General features: G+C 46.0%; 1 protein-coding gene across 1 annotated transcript; it reads right to left on the bottom strand.

Annotated features, from left to right (window-relative positions):
* Positions 1-2,886: 2,886 nt before the first annotated feature.
* Positions 2,887-6,053, bottom strand: LOC103800009 (rho-related GTP-binding protein RhoF-like; the record flags this gene model as incomplete). The annotated part of the gene is made up of 3 exons (XM_009072369.1): positions 2,887-3,051; positions 5,172-5,306; positions 5,944-6,053. Coding segments are annotated over 3 exons (410 nt in total), but the record flags the coding sequence as incomplete, so codon positions are not given.
* Positions 6,054-12,813: the final 6,760 nt, after the last annotated feature.

Genomic DNA, 12,813 nt, shown 5'->3' with positions numbered 1-12,813 from the left:
CACGACGGATGAGCTCAGGACTCATCTGTCCTTGTGTTTGGCGAAGGACTCTGCCAGCACAGACTCAGTGTTAATGCAAGCATGGCTCTCCAGTCTGCAGTCCTGCTATTTATGTGTATTTAATAGAAAATGTGTTTGCTTCTGGGTTTTTTTTTATTGTATATAGAGCAGCATGCACCTGCCCAGCGCAGAGCCAGGAGAATGTGGGATCTGCTGTAATTCCAATTCTGGAATGATATTTAACACTTGCCAGTTTTATTATTTAAATTCTGGGTGTTGAACTTGCAGAGGGTTCTGAGCACTCTCTGGGTGGATCAGTAACACAGACCAAATGCTGTTTTCCAAGGCGTTTGCTTAAGGCATATTTTCAGTGGCAATACTGACCTGTGTGTACTGTGAAAAGAAATGCCCATCTTTGCACCATACTGCTGCTATGTACACTTGTAGAAAGCTATTTAAAGGAGAGAAATCCTCTTCTAAAAACAATATCAAGCAAGCAAAAGCAGTCTTTATATGGCAGGGAGGTTCTGCTAGCCCTTTTCCAGGGAGACCAGGTCATCTGTCCAGGCCTGAAAGGACCTAAAATAAACCATTCAATATGCAGCTGCTTCAGCACCTTTTTAGTAACAAACACTGCCCTTGGGTTGGTTTCTGAGAGAGTGTTCTGCAAAGGAGAGGACAGGCTCTGTAGAAACACTAAATACTTCCTTTAGATGCAGCAACAAAGAGAATACGAACATGGATTCGGGAGAAGAATGTAACTGGGTTCAGGAGGATGGCAGGGGACAAATAGTGCCTGTCATCCTGCTGCACTCCCTGTGCTGCTTGAACTTACTCACTGAACTGTGGTTGATTTAGGTGCTGTAACATCTGTACCTCCCAAGCCAGTGCAGCACTGAACTGCCTGAGGCTGTGTCTGTCTTTCCCAGCGGTGAAGGCACAGCCTCCCTTTGAGCCAGCACAAAGCCCAAATTAGGCACATCCTTTGGCAGTGTCATCTGAAAATATTGCTCTCCTCCCCCTAAGTGTGCTCATGAGGAAACAGATATGCACCACAGACTTGGAATGGTTTCATCCCTCCTTCTGTTGCTTCAAACTGGTAACATTGCCATGTCACTGTCCTGTGGGCATGAAGAGTAAATTGCAATCTGCATATTTTCAAGAACTTTCACACCAGCTGAGCTGTATCTTCCTGTGTTGACTTCTGCACAGCCCGTGAGGTGTTTTTTGATCCTTTGAACTCTCTGTTTATGAAATGTAAATTCATTTCTATTGAGAGTGGTGCTGGAACCTGCTGGCTCTGAGCAGTGGAGCTGGTTCTGCAGGGGTGAGCAATGGGAGTTCTGCTGCATGAGAAACTCAGATGAAAACAGGAGAGTTTCCTGCCATGGAGCTGAGGGCAAATGCTGTCACTTCCTGTGTGTTGGTGTTTTAGTTTCATACTGGGGAAAGTGGTGGCTGGTTCTGTCCTTTACTGACAAATGCCTTGTGCACGAAGGGCTGCACAATTCTTCAAGGTTTTTCCATAGTAAAAGATGTGCACAGACTTCCAGTTATATTTTTTCCCATATTAAGCTCTTGGGGATTCACAACCTTCGTTAAATCAAAACAAGTTAGGAGAAGAAAGAAGACTTTTCAAGGCTCAAGATCTCTTTAGCCTGCACGTAAAACAGTGAGCATGGAGCCAGCAGAGGATAAAGTTACACAAAATATGTACAATGCACAGTTAGACAGCTCTGTGCAATGCTTATAGTAGACTCCTGGCATGCACTGCCTGAACTTCTTGGCAAAAGGGTTGTGTCTTGTTACACAAGTCCTAAGGGTTCTCCCTTAGGGTGGGCTGTAGTTTGCCTTGTACAGAAAGATTTCAGCGACACCTGTGCTGCAGAAACCTCCTCCCCCCTCCCGGGTTTGGTTTATGACAGCTACAGGCTAGTGATTGCTCCTGAAATCAGACATCTCAGTGCATGGGGGTGTCAAAAGAACCAGGAGATTTGAGGACAGAGCCCAGGCTGTGCAGTGGGAGTATCCCTCATCCTTAAACAGACAAGTGACACCTCCATCACCACAGGGAAAACTTTAATTTACAGCAGTAGAGATGATTTCATCAGTGCATGACTATTTCCTCCCGTGTGCATCAATATTTGCATCTGTCATGTATTAAATAAGCTCTAAAAGTTTATCATAGGACTGACCTAACATTAGGTATAGTAACTGCTTGGAATACTTCTCACTTTGAGTGCTGTAAATTAACTATTTCCCACAACATCCCATTGCTCAGTTGGGAGCAACTGAAGTATTTACATTGCTAAATGCCACTTTCCATTCCAGCAGGAGGCCTCGAAGAAGGTCTCTGAAGGTGCAGCTCTGCAGGGCTGGGCAGGGGTAGTGGGTGCTCCATCCACGCTCAAGGTGCAGCCTGAGGTCAACTCAAGCCATTGCCACCAAGTAAACTCACTCACAAATGTCAAGAGAGAACTTCACTTCTGGCTCATCAAAGGTGCCTGAAAAGCTGCTCTAACATCGCTTCTAAAAGCAGCTTTTCTGCCTGGAAAAAGACAGTAAATTGTAGCTATAACATGCCACAATTATTCTGCAGAGGAAAGAAACCTACACTAAGTCATCTAGTAGTAGTTGCTGCTCATTGCAGGTTAAATAGTGAGTTGTTTGCAGTTGGAAGCAAAAGCCACATGGGCAAGGGCACACAACACCAGTTCACTGTGCTGAAGAGCTTTGAAAGCTTGAGAACAATGTAACCAGAGTGCAAAAATAGTAAAAACAATAAAAAATTTAAAATTATTCTAGGAATACAAACATGTAATTAAAACACCAAAATCTTTAAACTCTTTATAAAACCTGAATCACTTGGCTCTTGCGCAGTCCAGATCATAACACTGAGCATACTCTCCTCTTCCTGTGGCACTTGGCTTTCTTCATGGCGTTCAGGGCGATGGTTGTGGCTTCCTTAAAAACATTTTCTATGTTTTCACGGCATTTTGCTGAGCATTCCAGATAAACCTCTGCATTAATCTGCTGGCAGGCTGCCTCACCCTGGAGAGGACAAAGAGGTAACAACAGGTGTAAGGCTGATGGATGGGAGGGGGAAGGTGAAATGGGAATGATTTTGCACATCTCCATACCACGGGGCCAGGAAGAAAGAGCTGCCTCGGGGTACAGTGCTGGAGTGTGAGTGGCATTGGTAACACACCAGAGCACTGTAAAGAAACTTGGAGTTTTTCCACTGTGTCGATCCAGAACTTGGCCTAAGGGCTCAGAGCACTAAAGGCTCCAAGATGCAGAATCCTGATAGCACAAAAATACCCTCAGTATTGAATTTCTTTAAAATAAATGCTGAGGTAGATGTACTTAAGTAAGAATAAGCATGGTACTTAAATACTGCCTACACGGTGGTATTTTTTTTCAGGCCTGACCTTAACTGTTCCGTGATGTCACCTTTAGTGGCGAATGTCACACGCGAGAGCAGACTCTGGCCTGATGCCTTGCCTCGTTTCGCTGGCACACATGCAAGAACCTTGACTTTTGCTCTGAAGCATCCCAAGGGCTCAGCCAAAACCCTCATACACACGAGCAGGAGCCTGTGTTTCTCAGCCTCACCCAAGTGCATGCAATGGACACAGACTCGAATCAAACACTGCCATGCAATCCTGGTGGTGTGAAATCACCACAGACAAAACACTGCCATTTCTTACTTTGCTTGTGATCCTTTTCCTGTCACTGCAGAGTCATCCCCCAGGTCTGAATGCTTGTGAGCCCTTCACTGTGAATTCCAGGTCTGCAACCCACAGACTCTGCATTTACTCATTGTAAGCCCTGGCAGTGGGGTCCCTTGAGCACTCAGGCTTCTACAGGGGGGATTTTTCTTCGTGTTTAAGCAGTTTGGCTCCTTCCAGCTGTTTGCAAGCTGCAGTGCTGGCAGACAGTGTGCAGCTCCTCTGTGGCTGGCTTTGGAAGCATCACATCGCGGGACTCGGTGCCATCAGCTGTAAGAGACTGAGGTAGTGTATATTTCAGGGGAGAAAACCAAGTGAGAGGGCTCACAGGGGAAATAAAGTCTGTACAGCACTCGGGCCCTTGAATGTAATTGCCTGAGCCCTCGGCAGACTGGCCAGAAGTGTCTGGTTTTGCCCTGCCCCTCAGGAGTGAGGGTGATGAAGGGAGTTATTCGTGTGAATGAAGGATGCCCTGCAGCTGTCCACAACGCGAGGGGACAGGATCTTGTGTGCAAGGGAGATGAGCTCCAGGTCCCAGCGTGGTTTAGTGGTGATGCAGTTGCAGTTTATTTTCATGATGTTTAGAAAAAGTGGTGATTCATTCAAGGTCGTAGTGCACTTGACCTTGTTCTCTGGATGTGTGTCTCAAACAGTCCAAGAGCTGCTGTTCCTGCTCTGAGGCGAGAGGAGAAGGTTGGCCTTGGAGTTTAAAAAAAAAAGTTAAAAAAGTGGGGGGCCAGAACAGAGAGATCTTGTGTGACAGGAGACAAGCTGTTCCATCACTGTTGCTGCTGTACCTAGGACAGCTATGCCAGTGACATAACTCTGGTTATAAGTCTCACTGCTTCCTCATACTTACAGCAAAAGCATTTGATAATATGTATTTTCTTAAGATTAGAGACTTCAAAGAAGCCTCTCATGCTAGAGAAGCCTTGCAGGTGTTCTAGCTATTGTCCTTGAAAAGATTTATTTTTAAATAGGGTTTGGAGACATATTTATTCCAGCATGGTCAGTGTTTTTAAGCCTGCAACATGTGTCCAAACATCTCCAGTCTTTATCACAACCCTGATCAAAGAACCAGAGATGGCTGCAATGTAGAGCAAGAAAAATGATGAAGGGAGTCCAACAAACTTGTTAAGGCAATTAGTAACTGTAATAACCCAGCTGTGAAAGGAAACAAGTATGACACGAGCACAGAAGGTGTAGCTAGTAGTGTCTTTTCAGACACCCCACGATATGCTAAAAACTCATGTTTCTCTTTCCTTTGGCACTGAAAACAGATGGTGATCTGGCCACTTCCAAACAGGACTTAGAGAAACCTCTGTTGGTGCTGCCTGTCAACCATTTCTCTCTCTGGACACCGGGCTCACCTGATTTTGGAGTGTCTGTGCCCACCCCTGTGAAGAGCAATGCCCCTGAGGGCTGTCTCTCTGCTCTCACCTGGCTGTAGGTGATGGGCTCCTGCCTGGACGCCCTGAGCCTGCGCAGCTGCTCCTTGTCCTTGCGCAGATCTGTCTTGCAGCCGATCAGCACCACGGGCACCCCTCGGCAGAAGTGATTCACCTCGGGATACCACTGGTGGGAGCAAACAAACCCTGTTTGTTCCCTGGAATCAGAACAATGCAGCCAAGGAACAGGAGCAGCATGTAATAGAAGCTGCAATTTCAGAGTTTTGGAGTAGTTGTTGGGGCCCAATATGCACTATTTCCATTACAGAAGCGTTTAAAAGTCTGACCCAAAGTCAGCTGCTTTATAAAAACATAGTGGCATCTGTCACTATGCCAAAATCCTTATTTAACATCTGTTTAAAGTCAGAGTTGTTCCTCTAAAGTCATATTTAAAACCAGAATTGGACCAAGTCTTTGTTTTGCTGGTGCTGTGTAAGAGAAGACTAACTGCTTTGGAGCGTTACACAAACCCCAGTACGGACAAGCAGTTGCTCTCATCTCCCCTGCAGTCACACATGCATGGGATTTTACCACTGTCTGATCTTCTCAGTGCACTGCAGAGTCGACCCCAGCTCTGAGCACTGAGGAGCCGTGCAGAGGTGAGCTCCAGGCCTAAGGTCTGTGACGCACGAGGAGTGACCTGTGCCTCTACACGCCCAGGGAACAGGGCACTGAAAGCACCAGCACTTTGAATCTGAATCTTGTCATATACCAGCAGAATGTAATCCATTTAAAAGGTTCAGGCAATTAGGAAAGCCTCTTACCTTAGCTGCTACATTTTCATAGCTCGTGGGGCTCATGACATCGTAACAAATTAAGACGACGTTTGTGTTCTGGTAAGACAGCGGTCGGAGCCGATCGTAGTCCTCCTGCCCTGGAACACAGGGAATGCTTTGGGTGAGGCAATCTCTACCTTGAACAAGCAGCATGATGGGAATACTTGAGGCCAAGAACAATGGCACTACAATTGCACAGACTGCACGTTTTTCATACTTGTAAAATTCCTTCCCTGAAGTACAGGAGATTCCCCTTCACCTATGCTTTGGAAAATAAGACATGTCCTTGGCAGGGTGTAACGAAAAACCTGCTTTGTCCAGCTGCTAAGGACTTAGAAGCAGTTTGAAACACCAATTGCCAAGTTGCTGCTCAAAAGCAAAATCAAAGCAAAATCTGGCAGTTGTTGATTAAGACATTTCCAATTTGGCAGTGGCTCCACTCTCCCAAATCCCTTTGCACGTGATGCTGTGAGGAGAAGAAACACTGTGTTTGCCAGACTGAGGTAGCTGAGGTAGAAACCTTAGTGGTGAACTTGCTCTCCCAGCCCAGTGGGCAGAGGGGAAGCAGCAGCCACGCGGTGCCATAGGAGCCACAGGAGCTGCAGGACCCCCAGCACATATCAGGGATGCTGCTGACCCCTGGAAGAGCAGGGCATTGGTCATACTTCTGATCAGGGATATTCTAGCACGTGAGCTGACAAGAGGAAGCTGATTTGCTTCAGACCTGTGCTTTTCCCCTTGATGCGCACACGAGTTAGCAGTAATCACTGTGTCAGGGTTTGAAGGTGTCTTGCTTTGAGAGATTAAGCTCAAGAAAGCAGTAATTCCCAGATATAGTTGGTAGCTCAGGGAAAAATCTCGGTCTTTTTCATTTACTAAGGAGGAAACTGTGATTCAAGCAGTCTATAGATGTATTTGCTACCTGAATGCTGCTGCTGGGGTCAGGTAAGTCCCTGTGACACACCAAATTTACAAAATGAGAACTGGGAATGCTCTTCCTTCCCACAATCACCACAATCCACACACAGCCCAGAAACTGCCCTACAGGGAAGTTACACATCTCAAACCTTCGTATTACTGTTCCAAATGAAGGGATGTGGAAAATTTCAGCATGCCCCAAATTTATAGCAGTGGTTCCTGTCCTGGCACCTGGCTCAGCCCCAGATCACATAGTCATCCCTACTGACATGGTTGTCTCCAGTCTGAAGAACTGCAGATACCAGAAGGCAAATAATTCTACATTTTTCTCTGTCCCTTGATTTAAATGATCAGTTGGGACAGGTTATTCCAAGGCAATCCCTGCTGCATAAACCATCACTCAGTTTGCCTGAGATGCCTGTAAAACAGGAATCTTGTGTTTGGACCACCTTGTGTTTGAGCTTCCACAAGAGCAGTGTGTTCCATGAGGAGGTGCAGAACAAAGAGGGATTGATCCCTCAAGGTTTAATCCTGAAATAATAGACAATTGACAAAATCATGAATGTTGTATAAACATCCAGAGCAAAGACTGTACTGCTTATCCCTTCTTACTCTCCCAATCCATCTACTTGTTTGCAACCAATTTACCATTTTGTCGCTGAGATAATCCTCTAAATGCATTAAACACATCAGGCGCCAAACTTTTTCCCTGCTAACTTCCTCTGTGTATGGTTTTCCCTGTTCAAGTTCAGCCCTCTGAGCTTCTACCAACATAGCTTGTAAAATCAAAAGGGCCTCCAGGCATTGTTGGCAGAGGTTATTGGGAGGCAGACAGGACTGTCCCTGGGGAGAACATGTTTATCTGCTTGGAATTAGGACATACTGCTAAATGAAGACTCTCCTGGATGGGGTAGAAGGAATGTCTTCAACGATGTGACACGGCATGCTGTATTACAAGTCAAAAACTATAGCTATCTCCTGGAGAGCTGCTCCCTCAAATCCAGCTGTGCAGTTCTGGGTTTTAAGCAATGAGGAAATGCTGCTGTATGACACACAGCTCCACGTGCTTTTGGAGTGTGGGATGCAGAGTGCAGAGAGCACAGGAGGAAGGTTAGATGGCAATTTTCAACGCGTGCCACGGTCGGGTGGTCGCGTCGCTCACGCGCAAGGAGACAGAGCTGCTCCTTAAGAGCTCAGATGCAGCTCTGCAGTTGCTGGAGGTGTAAGGGGGCCCAGACCAAGCTGTATCTAAACATAGACACCCCTCTCACTGAAAACAATCCCTTTCACCCCTGTCCTCAAGTGCTGCTGCTGAAATGCATGAAGGGGCCTGGGAGAGTTTTTGTCTGTAAAGCTGCTCAGTCTGTGGTCACAGCTACTTTGGCACAGACTTAGGTCTTCTACTAGGAGAGTTTTAAGAAGAAGGAACAGGGCTGAACCTAAGCAGTAACTGAATGTATATGCAAAGTTCCTGTCTGTGCTTCCTCAAACACAGGTAGCTGTTTTCTTTCCCCAGTTAACAAGAAACATGCTGTAGAGTAGTCAGCTACATGTCTGCCAACACGTGAGTACATTTGGGACTCCTCTGCCTTCCTCAGTTCATTGTAGCATCAGACACCACTTGTCTTTTTTAAAGAAAAAAGCTCCATCTAGGTGAATTGACCTAAAATTTGCTAATTCTTTGCAAAGTTCAAGCTTGTTTATGCCTCTGGGGGATGCTGCATCACCCACATCACTGCAGTCAGGTCCTACAGCAGTGTGGGAGCTCAGGTGATGGTTGAGTGTGAACAGGAGAAGTGAAATAGAGGTCTTGCTTGGTCTCATGTACGTGTTCTTCACTGTCTCCTCTTCCTGACCCCTTTGCCAATTCATTACAAAAGAAGTGCCAGTCTGTGTGTTGCTCAGCCCATAAAGGAGCTCAGCACTCATTGACAGGAGAGGGTAAACGACAGAATCAAGACTTGCCAGCCTAGGAATGACCCATAACTTGCTGCCTGAATAGACAGAAGTGCTGTCCAGGCCACTGTGGCAGGAAAGAAGTCACATCCTGCACCCAGACCAGACCAGTCAACCACTTCCTACTCATGGCCACACGTTGCCTGCAATACTCCACACTTGTGGGTTGGTATTGACACAGAGCTGTGTGATGGCCATGAAGTTGGCACACAGAAATGCTCCCAGCTCTCTTTGGTTTGTTATTCTGCAGGCTCCATGGGAATGGCATGGCTGTTAACCTGCCAACTATGTTTTTTCACCACTCAGTTTCAAAAAAAAACTTGGGAAAGAGACATATTAAGCAGGAAGAAAAGCAGCAGAAGAGGACACTTGGGGCAGGAGGGGCACACTTCCAGGAAAAAGTTGGTGGCTTCTTGTTTTCCTCAGGCACGCCCTCCCTTTCAAAGCTATGAAAAATTACTCATGCATTCCCTGGCTGTTAAAGCTTCTCTTAAGGCCTCTGACGGTTGTGCATCTGTCATCACAGACCTGAAAAACCCTCTGGAGGGTTCGTGTGTGCTTCCTGTCAGGCAGAGTGAGCACCCACAATGATGAGGCATTGCTTCCTCCTCAGCCTCCCCCAGCTCAGCACAGCTCTGTTCTTTGCTCTGACGAAGTCCTTCCCCAAGCAGCACCAGGAACTGAGCTTTGTGTCTGAGCTGTAGCTGAAGACACTGCTTCCTTAGTATGCAAAAATTACAGAGTTAATCTACCTCTCAGTGCCTTTGCCTCTGTCAAGCACAGCTTGAAAAGGAAACTTTTAACTGATGAAGTAGCTGCAAAGCCAGTTTGCACAGCAGACAAGTGATGTTACAAAGCCTTTACACATTGCATGTGTCTTCCACCAGCTTCCTGCAACAGCAAGAGGTGTCTGATGAGGAAGATAGAGCAGCATGGAAGAAAAGTCTCACCAGAAATTCTTACTCTAGTGTATTGTAGGCTAATCCATTAGGTTCATTTGTTACCAAAATTCTTGCCAAGAATAGCTTCCTTAGCTTGAAATGTTTGATTCTTAACACTAGCAGGTTTGTTTGAGCCCTTCTCCTCCAGTAAGTAGGACAAGCTCAAGCTGCACACAAAGAATCCTTCTAACTTTAAACAGCCCACAGAGCTGAACCCGTCCTTTACCTTCCCATGATGCTGAAGATGCAACTCTATTTAGTGTTGCACCAAGCAAGTTCCTAAAAATACCGAAGTCCTTTCTGCAGTGGGTGAATCATGAAGATCCAGTGTTACTTTTTAAGAGCTTTGCCTTCTCCTCCTCTACACTGCTGCATGGCACTTGGCACAAGTCCTTCACCTCAGAAATGGGTTGAAATCCTTTTGATCCCATTTAAATTATTCTATAAAAACCTGAATTATTTTGGAACCTTTCAGACTGAGAAGGAAAACTTCTGTCTTAGGGTTTCAGAGAAGAGCAGGAGAAACCCAAGCAGCTCAGTAGCCTGGGGATGATTCATAAAATATGGCCAATAGCTGCACAGTTAAACCACTGCACTTTAGTACCAAGCTGAATGTTTAGACTCCTCTTCAAGCTGCAGTGGCTGCTGTACACCCACCCAGAGCAGCATCACCCAGCTGAGAGAAGAATGAGCTGCTGCTGTTGCCTGATGATACAACAGAAGTGAGTCAAGAAAGTGAGACACTGACTCCAAACCTGCACCTCCTGTGCTGCATCCATGTGCCAGAGGGACAGCAGCTCTCATCTCCTGAACTGGACACTCCTCTTCCTCTTCTCTCACTGCACTATTTGAACAGGACACAACTCTTGGTCCTAGTGTAACCCTTGAGGAACTCAGCATCAGTTTCATATGATTCAAAACAGGATGGGATTAAAATGTGTGCTCAAGTGAGTCCCTCCTCCACCATAACTTCCAGCTACAGAGAGAGGATGAAGAGCTACTCGAATTGGAGTATGACACACACATGTGTCATAAAACTATGTAAGCAGCTTTGAAACAGAACCACAATTCAGGTGGTTCCCCCTCTCAAGAAAACGCCTTAACTAAAGTGGCAATCTCTCCCTTTCTTTGCCCTCCGTAATCCTACCGTGTCTCATGCAAAGTGAAAGAAATTAACAGGAAGGGAGGAGACAAGTGTCAACAGTCTCTAGAAACTTGTAGCCTTGTGGCCATGATACTTTTTTTCGAGGTTAAACACCTTGGGTTTCAAAGTTTCCAGATGAATGACAGAAAGCAATTGCTCCAAAGTGTCTCATGAGACACAAAATATGCGGCTCTGCTCTCCACCAGGGCAGTACTTCGGCCCTAGAAGTCTTCAGAGCTGTGAACTAAATTTGGAAGGCAGACACTGCCTGCCAGTTACATGCCCGAACAAGGAAATTATAGGGCACGAGGTAATGGTTTTAAACCAGCAAAGGGTAGATTTACACTAGATATAAAGAAATCTTTTACAATGAGGCACAGTTTGCCCAGAGAAGCTGTGGCTGCCCCATCCTTGGAAACATTGGAGGTCTGATGGGCCTCTGAGCAACCTGATCTGGCTGAAGATGTCCTTGTTCATTGCAGATGGGATGGACAGAATGACCTTCAAAGGTCCCTGCCCACCCAAACTCTCCTGATTTTGCTCAGGCTCCAGCACTGGGCTCAGAGAGCACTCTCGGGGCTGCTGGAGGCTGCAGGTCTCACGCAGAGCTGAGCTCTGCGCGCGACTTGCGTCAGGCTTGGGAGAGCTTAGTGCTGCAGCAGGCCCTGCCCTACCTACTGCCATCTCCAGGCCCAGCCAGTGCTCCTCGGAGCCTGGAGGAGACTCCAGAGGCAGATGCTGGAATTCTCTGCATGCTGATTTTAAATGAGAGCTAGGAACTGTGTGACAGAGAAAAGTTCCACACCGGCAGCAAACAAACATAAGAACGATGAGTTCTCTAGCAAGTTCTTCGTGCCAATACAGTGTATTAAGGAAATCCCTCTTTGGTTGCTCAAACCAGATTTCAGCCCTTCTCTTTTCCTTTAAGACTTATACACAAACTCTTTGCCATTCAGTAGAAGCCACATTATCCCAATCACTGGACTCGAGAACAGTCACATCGACACAAGAGGATGTACTGGCAAATTGGGTGCTCGGGATCTTACTATGTTGTCATAAAAATGAGTAATAAAATTCACTTTTAGACTTAAAACCTTTTAAATTATCTTTTCAGATAGATAGCACATACAGTATACAATAAGATAAGTGTGTTTTACTTGCATTAAAAATGACTGATTCGGTTCTTATTTGTCTTGGTGTAAATTTGGAACAAGTCCACAGGCTTGAACTGAAACAGATGATTTACACTGAGCTGAAACAGAGCACGTGTCAATTTTAGGGTTCATTAGGAAAGCACCTGGATAAGAGAGTCTAGGAACTTTGAGTGAAGTTGAACACAAATCATTTCACTAGTTCCTCAAATGAACCTGAACAAACTATAAGCATTTTCAAATGACTTTTACTGCTATGGCCTCTTGATTTCAAACACAAACCAGCCTTTTCCTCCTTCCCTATTCACACATGGCAGCAGATTAAAATGCTTTCCTGCTATTCACACATGGCAGCAGATTAAAATACTTAACCAGTTGATGGCATTATGCTTTGCATCTGGGGACTGGGTTTTAATACCTTCAGATATGTTTGTAACTTGATGTGATTTTCTGAATAAACTGGGTTGTTAATAACGTTGTCCATGGCCAGAGCTGCTGTTAGACAGGTGACCTATTTTTTCCGGCAGGCACATTTACCCACGCAGCAGGTAACGGTGCTCGTTTTGTTGGCACTTTAGCGCTCCTAACCGCTACGTTATGCTAAGAGGATGTCGGCAGAGAAGCAATTTGAAAGTACGTCCATCTTTACAGTCCGTCAATACCGGTCTGGTTTAAACTGACACAGCAGGAGCTGCCGGAGCAGGAACGGGGGCGATGCCCAGGGCAGCGTCTGGCGGCGATAAACGCA

Source organism: Acanthisitta chloris, unplaced genomic scaffold, assembly GCF_000695815.1.
Source record: "Acanthisitta chloris isolate BGI_N310 unplaced genomic scaffold, ASM69581v1 scaffold30063, whole genome shotgun sequence".
NCBI lineage: Eukaryota > Metazoa > Chordata > Aves > Passeriformes > Acanthisittidae > Acanthisitta > Acanthisitta chloris.
The sequence above is the reverse complement of the archived record's forward strand: the minus strand, read 5'-3'. Positions and strand labels throughout refer to the sequence as shown.